We start from the raw sequence: 22,591 nt of genomic DNA, 5'->3' as shown, positions 1-22,591 counted from the left end.
GAAGAGGATATTATTTCACTAACACAAAATCTGGTTTACAACACATAACACCACTTTAGTAATTTCTATAAATACGAAAAAATGGGATCTACATCAAAATCTAAATTGATTTTGACCAAATTTCTTAGATATTGTGGTAGTCATTGAGGAAAGCGTTGTGCACAATTTTGGTATGATTGGTCAATGAATGCGTGAGCAGTGGCTTTAGAAGTGAAAATCGGGCGATACACATAAGTGACAGCTATAGCTAAACCTGATACAATTGCTATGAAATTCACCAGTAATATTAAGAGTTATAAGAAAATCCTTCGTGCTAAATTTCGAGAGAATCAGTTCACAAATAAGCACTTTATTGCAATATTTCTCAGAATCGGTCGAACATATACATGGAAGCTATGGGTTGCCCAAAAAGTAATTGCGGATTTTTCATATAGTCGGCGTTGACAAATTTTAAGCAAATTTTAAGGATTAATCGAATTGGATCGTCATGTAACTGAGCGTGAGATAGGAGAGAAGTTAAATATACCAAAATCAACCGTTCATTATCACATGAAAAGTCTTGGACTGGTGAAAAAGCTTGATATTTGGGTACCACATGTATTGAAAGAAATTCATTCAACAAACCGAATCAACGCTTGTGATATGCACCTTAAACGCAATGAATTCGATCCGTTTTTAAAACGAATCATAACTGGAGATGAAAAATGGATTGTTTACAACAACGTTAGTCGAAAACGATCATGGTCCAAGCATGGTGAACCAGCTCAAACCACTTCAAAGGCTGATATCCACCAAAAGAAGGTTATGCTGTCTGTTTGGTGGGATTGGAAGGGTGTGGTATATTTTGAGCTGCTTCCAAGGAACCAAACGATTAATTCGGATGTTTACTGTCAACAATTGGACAAAATGAATACAGCCATCAAGGAGAAGCGACCAGAATTGGTCAATGGTAAAGGTGTCATATTCCACCAGGACAACGCTAGAGCGCACACATCATTGGTCACTTGCCAAAAACTGAGTGAGCTTGGCTGGGAACTTTTGATGCATTCACCATATAGCCCTGACATTGCACCATCAGACTACCATTTATTTCGATCTTTGCAGAACTCCTTAAATGGTAAAACTTTCGGCAATGATGAGGCTATAAAATCGCACTTGGTTCAGTTTTTTGCAGATGAAGGCCAGAAGTTCTATGAGCGTGGAATACTAAATTTGCCAGGAAGATGGCAAAAGGTTATCGAACAAAATGGCAACTATATATTTGATTAAAGTTCATTCTAAGTTTTATTAAAAATGCATTTACTTTCTTTTAAAAAATCCGCAACTACTTTTTGGGCAACCTACATCTAAATCTGAACCAATTTCGACCAGACATTATGGATATTGTGGAAGACGTCGGGGAAAGCGTTGTACATAATTTTGGAAAGATTGGTCAATAATTACGCTTGCAGAGAATCTAGGAGTAAATATCTATAATATACACTTCTAATACGAGAGTAATAAGAAAATCCTTCCTGCCAAATTTCGAGAGAATGGGTTAACAAATGATCATTTTATTGCTGTATTATTGCAAATCGGACGAACATATATATGGATGCTATATACAAATCTGAACCGATTTTTTCCAATTTCAATAGCCTTCGTCTCTAGGCCGAAAAACATGCCCATACCAAATTTTAAGACGATCGGATGAAAATTGCGACCTGTAGTTTGTACACAAATTAACATGGACAGACAGACGGACAGACAGACAGACGGACATAGCTAAATCAAATCAGAAAGTGATTCTGAGTCAATGGGTATACTTATCAATGGGTCTCTCTTTCCTTTAGGTGTTACCAACAAATGCACTAAGTTATAATACCCTGTACCACAGTAGTGGTGTAGGGTATAAATATTGACAAAATTTCGTTCGACAAGCATTTTCGAAAAAGATTTTATGAAAATTAAAGTTGTTGTTTTATACAAAAAAATGACAATGTTGTTTTCATAGCCAAGTTATCAGGCTTTCTTAGGGCCCAGAAGGCCTATTCGATATTCCTATGCAATCACAATCGACTTAAGTGCCTTAGTTAGTCTGATTGCAGATGGCCACTATAACCTCAGCTTAACTTCATAGTCATTTCCTTAACAAATTTTATCTTCTTTTCAAAAACAATCTCTTATCGAGCTCACATTTAAACTGTGTAGATCTTAATCACTACACACCTTTAACAAATGGCCAGTCATTTATTTTGGGTATGAAATAATTTTGTTTTACTTATTTTTCACTTTCAACCCATAGAAATGAACTGGTTTGAGGTGGTTTTCTTCTTGTTCATCTTCCACTGGCCACCGCTGCCTTGCATGCCATCTTTAAGCTTTTCTAGGGTCAATTTAAAAGTCATTTATTACGTCCACACTAGTTTTTGAAGTGTAAAAATAACACAAGCCAAAAAAAGGAAAAGATACAGTGAAAAAAATTGGAAGTAACCAAAGGAAACAAGTTTAGAGTGGCTGCAGAAAAAACTGTCAAAATATACGAAGCTATTAGAGTCTGACTGCGTTATTCACAAAACCTAATGAAGCCTTAAAATAGGTTTATTTGATATATTTCCCTTATAGAACTGTCAAATAAACGTATTTTAAGGCCGTTATGACCTAAAAATCAAAAAGTTTAAAAACTCTAAAAATTTTTCGGGTGTACTAATTTTTGAAAAATCATCTCAGTTTTTTTTTTAGCTAAGACTTCTTTCCAAGATCTTGCAGTGCGTGAAGTGTGATTCAATGGCATTGCTCCCGAGCCCGTTTTTCATGCATGGCACAGATGATAATAGTGGCGATGGGGATGGTGATGCTGCTGATGTTGAATACAAAATTCAGCATATTCTCAATTCCACTTCAATTGGCTTTAATTAAGGTTTTAATGTAATTTTTGTATACACATGAGTGTATAGACAGGCATACCAAACGTAAACTATCCACATATCTGTGCGTTTAAATGTTTATACGAAGCCATATACCCATATACCCATGGCACATGTACATATGTCTCATTTCAAATCGTTATAATCAATTATATCAATGATCTGGCGGGGCTTGGTTCGACTTTTGTCTTCATCAAAAAGTGAAAACCTTCAATTGATCAATGTTGGGACAAAGCCAACCTATAGTTATTACTAAGCTTACTGAGCTTAGTTTATGCATTGCAAATTCCAATTTGTATTGATGCGGGGGCCTGTAGTGGGCGGTGTAGGCTAAAAATACTTAGTCAATTGATTTCAACTTTAACTTGAGATTTTTTATTTATTGGGACTTAGCTCTATTGAGATAAAAAGAAGGTCATGCCAAATATTTAATTCTTATAATAAAACTAGCGGGACCGGGCCCGCTCCACTGCGCCTTCTTGTAATTTATAAGGAACAAAATTTTCCTTGGAATATTTATTTTCGACAATTAAAGAGCTTTTAGTGAAATACCATGCTACGAAAATATTGCGTTGCCCAAAAAGTAATTGCTGATTTTTCATATAGTCGGCGTTGACAAATTTTTTCACAGCTTGTGACTCTGTAATTGCATTCTTTCTTCTGTCAGTTATCAGCTGTTACTTTTAGCTTGCTTTAGAAAAAAAGTGTAAAAAAAGTATATTTGATTAAAGTTCATTCTAAGTTTTATTAAAAATGCATTTACTTTCTTTTTAAAAATCCGCAATTACTTTTTGGGCAACCCATAGTATATCGCTTGACAAACAGTTTAACAATATAAGTGCCTTTATCTGAATCCCATATGACCTTTATTGGTCTACGAATTTAAGTTTGGATGTAAGGTGTACTCCATTCTTAAAATACTTTATTTCAGCCCGATATTCTCATGATGTCCCCCAGACACTTGGCCTTGAAAAAATATCAGCATCGTGGTCTTCCCTTTATTAAACTCCATTGGGTTTGAGGGGAGTTTACAGGATGAGGCGTCCCCCAAACACATGGCCCCAAAATTGGTTATCAAATTCGTTTTCTTAGACTTTCATTTGAGGCACATATTGACATGGTCGAAAAATTTTTACCCTTTGGGAGGTGTTTTGGGAAAGGAGTGATGCCTAAAATACATGGTTCCACATTTGGATATCATATTCGTATTCTACTCCCAAATACCTTTATTTGAGCCCCAAATTGCGATGGTCAGTAAAAAATTGCTGTTTGTGGTATATTTGGGAAAGGTCCCGAAAGTGAGTATCAATTCTTGCTCTACCCCTCAATACTTTTCATTTAAGCCCCACATTGACATGGTCGGTAAATATGCCCGATTATGGGGTGTTTTGGGGAGTGGGGTGGTCTCCCAAACACTAAGCCCCGAAAATATATCAGGAACTTACTCTATTCTCATATATTTGAATCCCATATTGCCATTGGCCTCAAAATTGGATATAAAATTCGTTTTCTAATCTCAAACACCAAAAAAGCCAGCAAATATGTCCAGTTTGGGGTATGGGCCCTAAAAACTATGAATACCGAGCTCCACTGTCTTGAAACCCCGAATTGTCTTGGTGAGCAAATACGTCCTACTTGGGGGTTGTTATGGCGGGTGGACGTCCCCTAGACAGTTGGTCCTGAATGTTGATGTCAGATTCATGGTCTACTCCCATATACCCTTCATTTGAGCTCCATTTTTCCATAGTCGGCATACCTGACCGGTTTGGGGAGTGTTTTGGGTGATGGCCACTCAATGACTTGCGTTTGAAAATATATATCAGATTCGTGTCCTACTCTAAAATACCTCTTATTTGAGCCTCATATTGCAATGGTCACCAAATACTTCCTATCTGGGTGGTGTTATGGGGGTGGGGTGGCCCCATAAACACTTTTCCCAAACATTGATATCAGATTCGTACTTTACTTCCAAAGACCTTTTATTTGAGTCTCATCTTGCTATGGTCGTACATTTGTCTTCTTTGGGGTATGTTATCGGGGATGGGCGGCCCCCCAAACACTCGGTCCCACATCTGGATATCAGATTCGTATTCTACACTCAAATACCTTTTATTTAAGCCCCATAATGCCATGGTCAGTAAATAAGTCCTGTTTGGGGGGTGTTGTGGGGGAAGGGGTGGACCCACAGAAACTTTGTCCCAAATTTGAATATCAGATTCATATTTTATTCGCAAATAACTTTCATTTGAGTCCCATATTGCCGTGGTCGTTAAAAATGTCCGATTTAGGGGTGTTTTTGGGGCAGTCCCCCAAACACTTGATCCGACAAGTGGATATCAGACACGTTTTCTAATCTTAAATACCTTTCATTTGAGTCCCATATTGTCGTGATTGGTGTATATATATATTTGGTAGGTTTTGGGGTGGGGCGCCCCCCTAGGTACCCCATCCGAAAATTGGATACCATATATCTATTTGTAGGTTACTATATGAGAGCACACAAAATCTCGCTTAAATCGCACCACCCATCTCTGAGATCTGGCGTTTCTGAAAATAATGGCAAGGGGGAGCGTCCGCTCCCCTTTCTATATGGCAACTATATCCAAATCTGAAACGATCTGAGCCAAATTGAAGAGGGCAGTCGAAGGGTCTAACATAAATCACTGTCCCCAATTTCGGCAAAATCGGACAAAAAATGCGCCTTTTATGGGCCCAAGACCTTAAATCGAGAGATCGGTCTATATGGCAGCTATATTCAAATCTGGACCGATTTGAGCCAAATTGAAGAAGAATGTTGAAGGGCCTAACACAACTTACTGTCCCAAATTTCGGCGCAATCGGACAATAAATGCGCCTTTTATGGGCCCATAACCTTAAATCGAGAGATCGGTCCATATGGCAGCTATATCGAAATCTGATCCGATCTGAGTCAAATTCCCCTGAAGAGATATATAGATCGACTTATTGCTCCTGTCTATATGTCGCTTAAGGGGGACTTGTGGTAATGGGACGGTACTAAAAAGATAAATCTTTGAAAGTAGAGTTCGATACTGATTATAGAAAACTTCCCAATAGGACATATAGCTCGACCGAAACAATTTGGAACTCAAATAAAAGTTTTGGGGACTATTTAAGAAGTGATATATACTCCAACAGGGTCAATAGGTCGGTCTTAATGACACTTTAGGGAGACTTGTGATGATGGGACGGCCTTCCAAACTCTTGGGGACATTTCATAACCATATTGACAAAAATTTACAAAATTTCTTTTCTCAAATAGTCAAAATTTCTGCAACTTTTTCGTTTTATTCAAAAATTTAAACATTTTTTTTTCGCACACATCAATTGACTTTCTATAGCCTTCCCTTGGTTGGTTGCTATATAAATAACACATCTTTAAAAATCACTTCACAAGAACGAGACTTTATTTGAAACAAATCATCATTGCCATCATCATCAGAGACCCATAAAAACGTAGCACGTTTCTGCAACCAATTGATTTTTTTTTATGGAAATTTAATAGAATTACCGTTTAAATAATTGAACAATGGGTGAAATAAAATGCGAACGTGTGAAAAAATGTTGATTGCTTGGTTGAACGATGGTGTACTGACCGATAGTCTGCGGCACAAAACAGTCTCGTATACTTTGTTATTGTTTAAAAAATTTGCTAAATAGCAATTTTTCGTAACTTGTTTGGTTTTTTATTTCGTTTTGGTCATAAATAAAAAATCGACCGGCTTTTGGCATGGCTCAAAATTTAATCCCACAAAAAAAAACCAGACATACTCTCAGTCAGGTTGCATCATATGAGAAATGAAATAAAATGAAATCGTGTAAACATTGTTTTATAAATCATTATTTTGCGGACAGGCAAAAATGGTAGCAGCATATAATTTTGGCCATAATTGCATAGTAAGTTAGTTATGCGATATTAAAGTTTATTTCTACATTTCTGGTTGCAGTACCACTATGTATTTTTATTGCTTATTTCTATAGAAGGAAATGGGTATAACAAATGTGAGAAATTTTGAAGTTTTTTGTTGGATGGATGGTCTTACCTGAAAGAAGAGCACAAAACAAACCCATTGGTAGTATGTGTAATACTTTTTGGCATCCTCGTCATCGAAGTCGTTGGACACACCAGGATGAGCCACTTCGCGACCAACCTGAAAGAATGAAAGAATTTAGACGACTATTATTTGAATTTATTTTATTTAAAAAATACTATAAAATATTTATATGTTTAAAAAACAAGTAAAAAAGTGTTAATCTCGGCCGGGCCGAACTTTGGATACCCACCACCTCCTTTAAACCACCTGTAAACCACCTTTTATCAAAATCCGCTGAAAATTGCATACCTTATGTCACATTGCAGTTATATCGAAATATGATCCGATTTGGACCAAATACTAATAAGTACAAGTCATTGTCCAATTGTGTATAACAAAATATTGGTCTTTTTAGTAGCTATATCTAAAAATAAACCGATCTGAACCACATACAACATGGATGTTGAAAAGCCTAACATAAGTCAATGTGTCAAATTTCAGTTAAATCGGATTAAAAATTTGCCTTTTTTGGCACCAAGACTTTAAATTGAGATATGGGTATATATGCCAGCTATATGCAAATCTTGATCGATCTAGACCAAATTGCAGAAGTATGTGGAGGGGCTTAACTCTACTCGGCAACATCGGACAATAAATGCCCCTTTTAAGGGTCCAAAACATTAAATCGAGAGATCGGTCTATATGGCAGCTATATCCAAATCTGGACCGATCTGAGTTAAATTGAAGAAGAATGTCGAAGGGTCTAACACAACTTACTGTCCCACATTGTGGCGACATCAGCCAATAAATGCGCTTTTTATGGGTCCAAAACCTAAAACCGAGAGATCGGTTTATATGGCAGCTATATCCAAATCTTCATCGATCTAGACCAAATTGCAGAAATATTTGGAGAGGCTTAACTTAGCTCTCTGACCCAAATTTTGGCAAAATCGGACAATAAATGCCCGTTTTATGGGCCTGATATCTTAAATCGAGAGATCGGTCTATATGGCAGATATATCCAAATCTGAACCGATCTGTGCCAAATTGAAGATGGATGTCGAGTAGCCTAACGCAACTCTTTGTCCCCAAATTTCAGAAAAATGGGATAATAAATGTGGCTTTTGTGGGTCTAAGACCTTAAATCGGCTGATCGGTCTATATCAAGATATAGTCCGATATAGCCCATCTTCGAACTTAACCTCCTTATGGACAAATAAAGAATTTTTGCAAAGTTTTAGCTCAATATCTCTATTTTTAAAGACTGTAGCGTGATTTCAACAGACAGACGGACGGACACCATCGTTCGGTGGTGGTTATAATAAAGCTTTTATGGGCTTCAGACCCTTTATCGACAGAACGGTCTATAAGGCAGTTATATCCAATTATAGTCCGATCTAAACCATATTTAAGTCGAAAATCGAGGTTAAAATAATTTACTGTTTCAAATTTTAGCGAAATCGGGTAATAAATGTTTTTATCGGCTTCAGACCCTTTACCGGCAGATCGGTCTATATGGCAGTTGTATCCAAATATGGTCCGATTTGGCCGTTCAAGAATTTAACCTGCGTGAAACAAAAAGACGTATCTGTACCAAATTTCAGCTCAATGCCTTAATTTTTGAAAGTTGAAGAGTGATTACAACAGACGGACGGACGGAGAGATACACGAACATCGTTAAATCGTCTTAGAAATATATATACTATGCTGGGTCGGAAATGGATATTTCGATATGTTGTAAACTGAAAGACTAAATGAAATGTAAACGAAAAGACTAAACCCTTTCCTATGGTATAAACTGGGTACAAAAATGTCAATAAAATTTTATATATAACAAAAGTACTACTCAAAAATAAAAGTGGATCGATTGCGACAATATGGGATTCAAATGAAAGGTATTCAAGAGTAGAGTACGAATTTCTTATAAAAGTTGGATCCTAGCACCTGGGGGGCCACCCCTGCCCCATAACCCCTTAAAATAGGTTTTTTTGATGATCATGACAATATGGGACTCAAATGAAAGGTATTTGGGAGTAGATTACGAATATTGTAGGAGTAGGAATATGCTTTATAATTTATTGATAAGGGAAGGGGGCGTTATCAAAAACGCTGTTACCCCAAAAACGCCACCCAAAATCAAAACTGGACCGATAAGGACAATATGGGTATCAAATGAAAAGTATGTGGGAGTAGATAACGAATCAGGCATACAAATTCATGTCGAAGTATAGGGGGTCACCCCACCCCATAAAGATGCCCAAAATGGGCACATTAGCCAATCATGAATGTATGGGACTCGGTTTGTTTGTTCCGCATAGACGAAAAAACGGCAGAAGCGATTCTCTCTAAATTTTTGCATATTGTGTAGGTTGACCTGGAAGGAAACATAGGCTATATAATTTTTCGGTATCGGAAGGGGGACGGACCTTCCCCCTTATGCCAAAAACGCAACCCAAAATCAAAAGTGGACCGATCGGGACAATATTGTACATAGGCCACAATGGCACGAATTCGATATCCGCATTCAGGGCGAAGTGTCCCCACCCTAAAAAGATATTAGAGAGTTAAAGAAGGCACAGCGGAGCGGGTTCGGCTAGTTCCTTATAAAAAATTGCATTAAAATTATGTTTTAAACACAAATCATTGAAATTATGAGTTTGGAAAAAATGTTATTAAAAAATTTCATTAAAAGTTTATGCTTGAAAAAGAAATATATGAAAATTTAAAGTTTTAAAAAAAATTGGGTTAAAATTTTGTTTTTGGAAAAATTTTATTAAAATCGTGTCTCTGTGTGGAATTGCGAACAAAATTCGTCCATACTTGAGGGGTCATAAAGGAAATAGTTGTGCAAAACGTTGAGAGGATCGGTTGATAAATGCGCCTTGTAAAGGATGTAGAAGTGAAGATCGGGTGACACATAAACATATATGGGAGTTATCTAAATCTGAACCTAAAACCGTTTTAACAGCAATAAAATTGGAAAATTTTATCTAAAAAAATTGCATATTTGATATTCTAAACTTTTCTGGGGGTGATTAGCCCACCCCCAGAAACCTTTCGACAGTTATGGCTGCCATATAAACCGATCTTGTATCTTGACTTCTTGATCTATATCAAAACCCGATATAGCTTCCATATAAACCTATCTACAAATTGTACTTCTTGAGCTTCTACAGGGCGCAATTCTTATCCGGTCTGGTTGAAATTTTGCACAACAACTTTGCCTATGACCTTCAGCATACGTGCCAAGTATGGCGTACGTAATCTGATATAGCCGTCATATAAATCGATATCCTGATTTTATTTTTTGAGCCGCAATAGGGAACAAGTCTTATCCAATTTTACTAGAATTTCGCACAATGACTTATACTATGGTCATTGCCTAAGTCAAGGGAAGGTCGGTGGAGACTGCCCTGCACGAGGTTGCGCATAAAACAGAAGAATCGTTCGATGCCAAAACGTACACACTGGCGGTATGCATTGACATCAAGGGGGCTTTTAACTATGTGCGGAGCGACACACTGATCCAATCCTTAGACCAGTACCGGGTGGACCAGGTCCTTAGTGACTGGATAAACCATATGCTAAGGAACGGCTGGATAAATTGTGTGTTCAATGGCATAAATATAAGGGAGAAAGTGGCACAGGGCACGCCACAGGGGGGCATTTTATCGCCACTCCAATGGGTGACCACTATAAATGACCTATTACGGATGCTGACTGATTAGGGATTTGATTTCAAATATTTAGGTGTGATCTTGAACAGGAAACTGAATTGGAAGTGTCACATTCAGGAGCGTACTGAGAAGGCTTACAGATGTTGGGCACTATGTAGACGGGCCGTAGGCTCGAAATGGGGCCTGAATCCTAGGATAGTCCACTGGCTCTAGAGAAGCGTGTTTGGACCAATACTTACTTACGCCTCAGTAGTTTGGTGGACCGCTATGGAGAAAAAGTGCAACATAAGGACCATACAACAGGTTCAGAGAACATGTTGTCTTGGCATAGGCGGAGCGATGAGGACCACGACTACTAGGGCATGGGATACTATTCTAGATATCCGACCCATTGACATACAGATTAAGTGTGAGGCAGCCACTACGGCTATAAGACTTAAGGCGATGGGAGAATGGATTGAGGATGGGAGCAGCTCATACCATCGCGGTATAATCGAGGGGACCTGGAAGGAAGGGGAGAGGTTTCCGATCGGATACCTGAGATGAACCTTGAAGTCGAGTGCGACGCACTGCTGCCACCCTAGTATTGCCATCTGGAAGATCATGTTACACGGATGGATCAAAGCTAGAGGACAGAGTGGGCCTGGGGGTTTACATTGAAAACCCAGGGACTGATATCTGTTTTAGACTGCCTGACCATTATACGGTCCTGCAGACGGAGATCCGGGCGATCACGGAATGCGTGTAATGGTGTGGTGCTAACGCGAGGACGTTGAGTCTGAGGCCGTTTTTACCGAGAGTAAAATTGCCATAAGGGCAATAACAACCAGGACGATAAGGTCACGAACAGTCTTGCAGTGTAAGAAGGAGATTAACGCCTTCTCTGAGGATGGGAAATCCGCATCATTTGGGTGCCGGGCCATAACGGAGTAAGGGGAAATGAAAGGGCAGACGATTTGGCGGTGAAGGCCACAGGACTGCCGTCAATAAACTTGGTTATCCCGAAGCCTTTCGGGTCGACGCAGTCCGAGTTAAGGGAGTGGACGACGAATGCACATGCAACATTGTGGAACAGCGAAACGGTCGGTAGGACGGCGAAAATCCTATGGGGTATCCAGAATGTGAGAATAGATACCGGTACTTAGGTGGAGACACAATATTAGACATGAATCAACTTAGGGAAGTGGCATTGAAAACAATTAAGGATTTTGTAAGTAGCACGGAATTCCTAACTTAAAATTTTCTTTTTAGAGGTTACTTTTGTAGTTTTTAGAGCCGATTACAGGCTTAGGTGTATGTCCATAGTGGCATGGGGCGGATTAATATCTGCACCCTCTTTTCAACCTAACCTAACCTATACTATGGTCTCCAACATCCAAACCAAGTATGGTCCGTATTGGTCCATAACCTGATACAGCTCTAATAGCATGACAATTTTCACCCATTATTCTTTGTTTGCCTACAAAGCGATACCGGGCAAAGAACTTGACAAATGCCGTTCATTGTGGAGGGTATATAAAATTCACCGCAGGCGAACTTGGCACGCTTTTACTTGTTACTCCTGATTTTCCCGCTTATTACTCCTATATGCTCTCTAAGTACAAGCACACATGCCAATCAAAACATCCGCACATATGTGTCACGCCATGATTGCAAAAAAAAAAACTCCTTTCATTTTCTTCCTTAAAATTTATTCCACAACTTGAAGCCATCAAGGCAACAGCCAACATGCCAACAACTGCACTTTTAACAAATGATCGCCATACAATTAAAAATTCTGTTGAACTTTAGGTCGTTGTGCCTGCGACGACTGGTAGACATTGAAGAAAAAAGGCAGCCTCGGTGCTTCACTTTTGTAATGAATCTTAAAGCTCAGGCGAATGGCGTGCAAATACAGCATAAAAAGTGCATTTTATGAATTATTAAAAATCATAAAACAAATGAATGCTGAAGGAGAAGAAGAAGCAGCAACAGACAAACCCCCGGCAAATTAGTATTAAAAGTGTAAGCCCCCTCAATGCTACGAATGACGAACTAACTGACTGTCTTTATGAACTCTCCTAGAGCCCAAAGGAATTTCGAAAAAAACCAGCCAAAATTTAATTTATGCGCAGACATCTGTGTAACGCCCTCATCTTTTCGCCTTGCCAAATGGGGCGTTATGAAAATTTAATTATATTTCAAATGATATAAAAACCACATCTATCAAGTTTGAGAAACGCTGCAAAGGATGTTTTGTGTGTTTTTTATTTGCTTCAGTTTTTTATGAACTGTTTTTTTTTTCATGTCTAAAAATCTGTGATTGCAAGAAACCAAGAAGCAGCAACAATTTAACCCTTCAACCATCCATTTTTGGTATGATCGGGGGAGACAGAAAAAAAAATCCAAGAAAAAAATTCAAGGCAAGCTTTCAAGGAATTGGTAATTGGATATGTTGTGCGATCTTGCGGCCTGGCTGTGGAGCTACCTCTCTACCTTGAGTTTGTAGAAGGGATTTCTTTTGTTGTGATGATGATGTTATGGATTGGTATTTCCTTTCTGGATTTAATTGACATTTATTAAATGGTGGCATTTAACAGAAATTTTAAGCTTCCATATGAAATAATTTTTTTATTCACAACAAAATAGTTTTATATTCCTTGTTGAAATATGAGATCTGAACTAAAGAATGTCTGAGCCATACCTCGCTAATACCAATCTTAAAACCTTGGCTTGAATAGAAAGAAGTTCATGAACGGTTATAAGAACAAACATTAAAGGATTATCTTAAAATTTTAAGAAAATAAATACCGCCGAAAGTGCGTTGCGAAGGAGATGATGGATACAAGTAATGGTTCTGTGGGCCTTTAAATTGCAAACGGCAAGACCATATGCCATACAACTTCTTGGGATGATTTAAAGAAGCTGAATTTTGCTGGTCGTAGTTTCTTCTAGGTGGCGGGAAGTTACCGAGACTACTCTCTGCCCAAGAACTACAGACTAATCAATCCCTCATCGTCTTAAAGACCCTAGAGAGTCTAATCGACATGTATCCCAATACGGCTTACACTAAAGGTCGGTGAGTTGATGTTGGTCATGTTGTGGTTGGCTGTATCGAGCTCTAAAAAGACAGAACTGTTTGCTTTGGACCAGGAGGTGGAAAATGGCTGGGGAACCTATCCTAAAGCTCTCTACGGAGGTCAATAATTTGGGTGTGATTTTTAGCCAGGAACTAAGCTGAAGAAAAGCACTGAAAGCACTCTATTCCTGTCGTTACTCGATAGGTCCTGATCTTTGGCCAGGGGCGGTACACTGCATGCTTATGGCGGTTGTTCGTCATTTCTCGCATAAGAATATCTGTTGTGGCATCCGGCCCTGAATAACGGTAAATGGTATATTCGATCCTTAGCCATTTGGGTATGTAGGCACGAAGATTACCCATAGACTCAGGAATTCAAGAACTTGAGACTCTTGTTTTGCTGGGGGATGGAGTTCAAGGTGGGTTAATTTGTATTGACCAAAAATCCCCTCCAAGCGGTTATCGAATCTAAATCTAGGACGATTACTAAGAACATAAGCCCAAGAAACCATAGGTCAAAATCTAAATCGTGCTTGCGATTTTTAACGACAAAGTTCGTCCGATCGGATACCTAAGACGACACTTGAGGTCGAGTTCGAGGCAATGCTGCCAGCGGCAGAGTCTTGCATAGGCGAAACCCTAGTTCTGTCATTTGGAAGATAATGTTACACGGATGGATCAAAGCTAGAGGACAGAGTGGGCCTGGGGGTCTACACTGAGAACCCAGGGACTGAGATCTGTCATAGACTGCCTGACCAAAATATGGTCCTGCAGGCGGAGATTTGGGCGATCAGGGAATGCGTGAAGTGGTGTGGATTTAACGCGAGAACGTCGAATATGAACATCTTTAGGGACAGTTAAATTTCCATCAGGGCAATAAAAACCAGGATGGTAAGATCACGAACAGTGTTTGAATGTAAGAAGAGATTAACGCCTTCTCTGAGGATGGGAAAATCCGCATCATTTGGGTACCGGGCCATAACGGAGTAAGGGGAAATGAAAGGGCAGACGATTTGGCGGTGAAGGTCAGAGGACTGCCGTCAATAAACTTGGTTAACCCGAAGCCTTTCGGGTCGACGCAGTCCGAGTTAAGGGAGTGGGCGACGAATGCGCAAGCAACATTGTGGAACAGCGAATTGGTCGGTAGGACGGCGAAAATCCTATAGGGGGTCCCGATCCTGAGAAGAGAAGGCTATTAATGTAATGAAGTAAGAAGGTGGAAGGTGGAAAAAATTTTTTGATGGTCTCGCCTGGATTCGAACTCAGGCGTTTAACGTCATAGACGGACATGCTAACCTCTGCGCTACGGTGGCCTCCGTCCCGTTATGATACCAAGAGCTATACATCTTGGTATCATAACGGGACGGAGGCCACCGTAGCGCAGAGGTTAGCATGTCCGTCTATGACGTTAAACGCCTGAGTTCGAATCCAGGCGAGACCATCAAAAAATTTTTTCAGTGGTGATTTTCCCTACCTGGCAACATTTGTGAGGTACTATGCCATGTAAAACTTCTCTCCAAAGAGGTGTCGCATTGCGGCACGCCGTTCGAACTCGACTATAAAAAGGAGGCCCCTTATCATTGAGCTTAAACTTGAATCGGACTGCACTCATTGATGTGTGAGAAGTTTGCCCCTGTTTCTTAGTGGAATGTTCATGGGTAAAATTTGCAATCGCGGGACACATATGGCTACGGACTAACTTATGTAAATCGGTGCGGCCAGCAATAGCATCTGTAGGACATGTGGGGAAGATGATGAGATGTTGAAGAATTTCCTATGTCATTGCCCGACTTTCATGTCTAACAGATACCGGTACTTAGGTGGGGACACAATACCAGACATGAACCAACAAAGGGGCGTGAAATATAAACCAATCAAAGATGTTGTAAGTAGCACGGAATTCCTAAATTAGATTTACCCTTTCGAGGTTAATTTTTTAACCCCCCGAAGGATGGGGATATATTAATTTTATCAATTTAATTGATAAAATAAATAGGGTTTTAGGCCCATAAAAGCCACATTTATTATCCGATTTTGCTGAAATTTGAGACAGTGAGTTGTGTTAGACCCTTCGAAATCCTTCTTCAATTTGGCTCAGATGGGTTCAGATTTGGATATAGCTTTCATATAGACCGATCCGTCGATTTAGGGTCTTAGGCCCATAAAAGCCATCCTTCGACATCCTTCTTCAATTTGGCTCAGATGGGTCCAGATTTGGGTATAGCTGTCATTTAAACCGATCCGACGTTTTAGGGTCTTAGGCCCATAAAAGCCACATTTATTGTCCGATTTTGCTGCAATTTAATACAGTTAGTAATGTGAGGTCACTCAACATCTTTCTTCAATTTGGCTTAGATCGGTCCAGATTTGGATATAGCTGCCATATAGACCAATCTCTCGATTTAAGGCTTTGGGCCCATAAAAGGCGCAATTATTTTCCGATGTCGCGGAAATTTTGGGGCAGTGAGTTAAGTTAAGCCCCTCGACATTATTCTTCAATTTGGCTCAGATCGGTTCAGAGTTGGATATAGCTGCCATATAGACCGATCTCTCGATTTAAGGTTTTGGGCCTATAAAAAGCGCATTTATTGTCCGATGTTGCCGAAATTTAAGACAGTGAGTGAAGTTAAGCCCCTCGACTTATTTCTGTAATTTGGTTTAGATGAATCAAGATTTGTATATAGCTGCCATATAGACCGATCTCTCTATTTTAGGTTTTGGGCCCATAAAAGGCGCATTTATAATCCGATTTCGCCGAAATTTGGGAGAGTAAGTTAAGTTAGGCCCCTCAACTTATTTCTGTAATTTGGCTTAGATGGATCAAAATTTCCATATTGCTGTCATATAGACCGATCTCTCGATTTAGGGTTATGGGGCCATAAAAGACGCATTTATTGTCCGATTTCGCCGAAATTTGGGGCAGTAAGTTGTGTTCGGCCATTCGAAAACTTTCTGCAATTTGGCTCAGATCGGTCCAGATTTGGATATAGCTGCCATATAGACCGATCAGCCGATTTAGGGTTTTAGGCCCATAAAAGCCACATTTATTATCCGATTTTGCTGAAATTTGGGACAGTGAGTTAAGTTAAGCCCCTCGACTTATTTCTGTAATTTGGCTTAGATGGATCAAGATTTGCATATAGCTACCATATAGACCGATCTCTCGATTTAAGTTTTTGAGCCCATAAAAGGCGCATTTATTGTCCGATGTCGCCGAAATTTGGGACAGTGAGTGAAGTTAAGCCCCTCGACTTATTTCTGTAATTTGGCTTAGATGGATCAAGATTTGTATATAGCTGCCATATACACCGACTTCTCGATTTAAGGTTATGGGGCCATAAAAGACGCATTTATTGTCCGATTTCGCCGAAATTTGGGACATTGAGTTGTGTTGTTGTTTTTCACCGCATTTTGACCGACGGGTGTTTACGTATACACCCGAGGTGGTAGGTATCCAAATCCTTTTTACTTATTTTTCATTTAAAATAATGAATATTTTCTACCACTCACCTGTCTCCGAAAGGCATCCGGCATAGTAAATGTACTATGAATCCAACAGAAGGTATTCACCACATGCGTTGGTATGCCATTGACTATACAACTGATGGGATTACCCACATATTGGGTGGCGGTGATAATTAGACTGCAGGTCAACAGCAGAACTGTGGTAAAGGAGTTGTGCAAACGAAATATTGTATTGTCCGTTTGAATGTCCTGCCATTTGAGATAGCTTTTTAAGCCGACCAATAACTTATACATGGTGATGGCAGTGTGAAATGAATTTTGTTAGAGTTTCGAAAAGAACGCAATGGGATGGAAAGAATTGAGAGGGGAAATCACTTGTATTTTCTGGAAATGTTTAAAAATGTGGTTATTAGGCGAGAATTCATATCAACTGGAAAGAGAAGAAAAAATTAAGAAAACATTAAAATATTGGCATAACAAATCAGAAAATTTAACAAGAAGTACATAAAATTCACAAAAATCAGCTTATAAGGCATGATGCAAGAAGCTATTGATAGATAGTATTGACATTTTTGAAATTGGAGACTTTGAAACATTCATACATGTTGTCTCCTTTTGTTTATAGAAATATCTCTCATATCTCACAATATTTGTTTATATGTAAAACACAATAAACAACATTTGTTTATGCATACGTAACCCAAAATGTTGGTGACAAATTTTGGATTGATGCCCAACAACTTCCTTGGAACTTAAACAAATTTCAGTGAAGAGACATTTCAAGTTCAGGGGTAAATACAAACAACTACCAAATGTTTTATTTTTTTTATTTTTAAATTTTATTTAAAACTAAATCTCGACACACTCAGAAGGCCATGCTGATGGTGGAAGGCAAATAGACAGACATGAAGTGAGCATGTTCAACAAATGCTTTAAATCAGCCTTTAGTGTATTTTTCATCATTTCCCATCAACATGTAAGAGCTGTTTGTCTGCCCGCTTCAATTTCCCAGAATTCTAAATTTAAAGGTCCCAAAAGGGGGAAACTTTAAAAAAATTTTTTTTTTCAATGAAATATAAAGCGCCAGCACTGTCTTTTTTGAATATTGCAGTTCAGTGTGTCTTTCTAAGTTTATTGCCCTCGTTTAGTGATGGGCTTGGCGTCTACGCATTTAAGTTTCGATTTCTTTTCTCCATCAATTTATTCACCAACATTTGAATGCTTTCTACGAAGTGAAGTAATGCATTTAGAAGATTCTGTGCATATATGGGTCTTTTTTATTCATTCAATATAAGAAAAATGTGAATTTTTTCCTTCTTGAAGCTACAGCCTGAATTTTATTGTAGTTAAATTGACATTAATTGAGTTCAATGCACATCTTGCAGCCATTTGGTGGCTGGTGGCGCTGATGGTGCAGAGATTTTATTGAATCATTTGAAAAATATTATTTATGGGAATATTCATATATTACTTGTTGTCCATTTCCTCAGTTATGCATCTTAATTCATAAGAATTTGTCACTGGAATTCTTTTTGAGACTATACTGAAATACATATACATTTGCCCACTCCTGGAAAAAAAAATGGCTCGTTGGCTAATTTAATTTAAAAATTCTGAGAATAAATCATGAATCCCAAACAATTGCAAGATACACAGTGGACGCAGGAAAATGTCTGTATCTCAAATTCAAGCTGGTCTCTCAGTACTATTGGCTGTTAATGGATTTAAACAAATAAAAGTAATTGGTAATTTTACCACTACATGGTATTACAACTTTGTGAATTAGTTTGTAACACCCAAAAAGAAGGGAGATAGACCCATTGATAAGTATACCGATAGACTCCGAATCACATTCTGTTTCGATTTGGCTATGTCCATTTGTCTGTCTGTCCGTCTATCAGCCTGTCTGTCTGTCCGTCTGTCTTTTTGTCCGTCTGTCTGTCCATGTTAATTTGTATACAAACTACAGGTCGCAATTGTCATCCGATCGTCTTCAAATTTGGTATGGTCATGTTTTTCGGCCTAGAGACGAAGCCTATTGAAAATGGAAAAAATTGGTTCAGATTTCGATGTAGCTCCCATATACGTGTTCGTCCGATTTGCAGTAATACTGCAAACAAGTAAAAGGCGTTAAGTTCGGCCGGGCCGAACTTTGGATACCCACCACCTTTCATCAAAATTCGGTGAAAATTTTATACCTTATGTCCCATATCAGTTATATCCAAATATGTTCCGATTTGGACCAAATACTAATAAGTACATTACCTATATCTAAAAATAAACCGATCTGAACTATATACGACACGGATGTCGAAAAGCCTAACATAAGTCACTGTGCCAAATTTCAGTGAAATCGGATTATAAATGCGCCTTTTATGGGGCCAAGACATTAAATGGAGATATCGGTCTATATGGCAGCTATATCCAAATCGGGACCGATTTGAGCCAAGTTGCATAAAAATGTCGAAGAGCCTAACACAAAGCACTGTTCCAAATTTCAGCGAAATCGGACAATAAATGTCTCTTTTATGGACCCAAAACCTTAAATCGAGAGATCGGTCTATATGGCAGCTATATTCAAATCTGGACCGATCTGGGCAAAATTAAGGAAGGACGTCGAAGAGCCTAACCAAACTCACTGTCTCAAATTTCAGCGACATCGGACAATTAATGCGTCTTTTATGGCCCCAAAACCGAAAACCTAGATATCGGTCTATATGGCAGCTATATCTAAATCTGGACCGATCTGTGCGATATTGCAGAAGTATGTCAAGGGGCTTAACTTAACTCACTGTCCCAAATTTCGGCGACATCGGACAATAAATGAGCATTTTATGGACCCAAAACCATAAATCAAGAAATCGGTCTATATGACAGCTATATCCAAATCTAAACCGATCTGAACCAAATTCGAAGGATGTCGAAGTGCCTAACACAACTCACTGTCCCAAATTTCAGCAACATCGGATAATAAATGTGGCTTTTATGGGCTTAAGACCCTAAATCGGCGGATCGGTTTATATGGCAGCTATATCCAAATCTGGACCGATCTGAGCCAAATTGACGAAAGATGTCGAAGGGCCTAACACAACTCACTGCCCCAAATTTCAGCAAAATCGGATAATAAATGTGGCTTTTATGGGCCTAAGACCCTAAATCGGCGGATCGGTCTATATGGCAGCTATATCCAAATCTGGACCAATCTGAGCCAAATTGACGAACGATATCGAAGGGCCTAACGCAACTCACTGGCCCAAATTTCAGCAAAATCGGATAATAATTGTGGCTTTTATGGGCCTAAGACCCTAAATCGGCGGATCGGTCTATATGGGGGCTATATCAAGATATAGTCCGATATAGCCCATCTTCGAACTTAACCTGCTTATAGACAAAAAAAGAATCTGTGCAAAATTTCAGCTCAATATCTCTATTTTTAAAGACTGTAGCGTGATTTCAACAGACAGACGGACGGACATGTCTAGATCGTCTTAGATTTTTACGCTGATCACGAATATATATACTTTATAGGGTCGGAAATAGATATTTCGATGTGTTGCAAACGGAATGATAAAATTAATATACCCCCATCCTTCTGTGGTGGGTATAAAAATGGTCTTTAGTTAACCGATTTTCTCGAAATTTGGCAGGAAGGATTTTCTTATGACTCCCGACATTACAGGTAAATTTCTCAGAAATCGGTTCAGATTTAGATATAGCTGTCATATTTATATATATATATATATATATATTGCCCGATTTTTTTTCACTTCTAGAGCCACTGCAGTCGATTTTTTTTTTACCAATCTTTCCAAAATTTTGTACAGCGCTTTCCCCGACCACTACCACTATATCTGAGAAGGTTGCTTGAAATCGGTTCAGATTTAGATATAAATTTGCAAATTTTGCCCCGTGAACATTCCACTAAGGAACAGGGGCAGACTTCTCACATGTCAATGAGTGCAGTCCGATTCAAGTTTAAGCTCAATGATAAGGGGCCTCCTTTTTATAGCCGAGTCCGAACGGCGTGCCCCAGTACGACACCTCTTTGGAGAAAAGTTTTACATGACATATATATTCTGATGGTCTCACCAGGATTCGTACCCAGGCGTTCAGCGTCATAGGTGGACATGCTAACCTCTGCGCTCCCATATATATGTTCGTCCGATTTGCAGTAATAATGCAATGAAATATTCATTTGTTAGTTTGGTAGAAAGGATTTTCTCCTGACTCTCGTCATTGCTGGTGAATTTCATAGAAATCGGTTCTGATTTAGATATAGCTGCCATATATGTACATCGCCCGATATTCACTTCTATGGTGACTACAAGCGCATTTATTGGCCAATCTTGCCAAAACTTGGTACAACGCTTTTCTCCTCAACTATCGCAATATCTTAGAAGTTTGCTCCAAATCGGCGCAGATTCAGATATAGATCCCATGTATATGTTCGTCCGATTTTGGGAAATATTGCACTAAAGTGCTCAAACCGGGAAATCGGTTTGTATTTGACCTACGTCAGGTTATAGACCGATTGGGACGGTACTTCGCACAGGTATTGGTAGTTCCAACACCATGTGCAAAAATTTCAGCCAAATCTGTTATGACTTTCAACAACTGTGTTTAGTAATGTCCAAGTCGGCCAAGAACCTGATATAGCTCCCATACCAACCGATCTCCCGATTTGATTTCTTAAGCCTTTATAACCCGCAATTTTTGTCAAATTTGGCTGAAATTTTGCATGTATTGTAGTAATCTGATACGACTTCCAATAGCTGAGTCTAGTACGGTCCAAATCGGTTTATAGCGTCCCATATAAACCGATATCCCGATTTGACTTCTTGAGCCCCTGAAAGCCGCAATTTTTGTCCGATTTGGCTGAAATTTTGCATGTGATGTTCCCTTATGATTTTCAACAGTAGTGCTAGTTACGGTTCAAATCGGTCTATAACCTGGTATAGCTCCCATGTAAACGGTCTTTCGATTGTCTTTGTTTGGTTACTAGAAGCTTTAATTTTTCCTGTTTTTATAGAAGCTTGGTATGTATATAGAATAAAATTATGCGCTTCAACTAAATTTATTTTAAATCATGGTGGTGGGTTCCCAAGATTCTGCCCGGCCGAACTTAGCACTCTTTTACTTGTTTATTAGTTTTTTTCGATTATATGCCACTGTGAGCTCTTCTGAGTTTACAGGGAACAGCGAACGTTTTTATACCCTCGACCATAGGATGGGGGTATACAAACTTCTTCTTTCCGTTTGTAATACATGGAAATATTGGTCTTATACCCCATAAAGTTGATGTAGCCATGTCCGTTCGTGAATTGAATTTTTGCACAAATACTTCCTTTTAGTGTAGGTCGGTTGGGATTGTAGATGGGCCATATAAACCGATCTCCCTATTATACATATGGGCCTCTCGATCACAATTCAGAT

General features: G+C 38.9%; 1 protein-coding gene across 1 annotated transcript in view; it reads right to left on the bottom strand.

The window, feature by feature from the left end:
• The window catches only part of LOC106087020 (innexin inx1), a 56,019-nt gene that overhangs the window by 6,461 nt on the left and 26,967 nt on the right, over positions 1–22,591 (bottom strand). The window contains exons 2-3 of the mRNA XM_013251891.2: positions 17,204–17,588; positions 6,968–7,075 (exon numbers count right to left, since the gene is read on the bottom strand). Of these exons, the coding sequence (XP_013107345.1) occupies positions 6,968–7,075; positions 17,204–17,452 (357 nt within the window). The 5' untranslated portion in view covers positions 17,453–17,588. The remainder of the gene's footprint in view (positions 1–6,967; positions 7,076–17,203; positions 17,589–22,591) is intronic.

Source organism: Stomoxys calcitrans, chromosome 4 (assembly GCF_963082655.1).
Source record: "Stomoxys calcitrans chromosome 4, idStoCalc2.1, whole genome shotgun sequence".
Classification (NCBI taxonomy): domain Eukaryota; kingdom Metazoa; phylum Arthropoda; class Insecta; order Diptera; family Muscidae; genus Stomoxys; species Stomoxys calcitrans.
The sequence above is the reverse complement of the archived record's forward strand: the minus strand, read 5'-3'. Positions and strand labels throughout refer to the sequence as shown.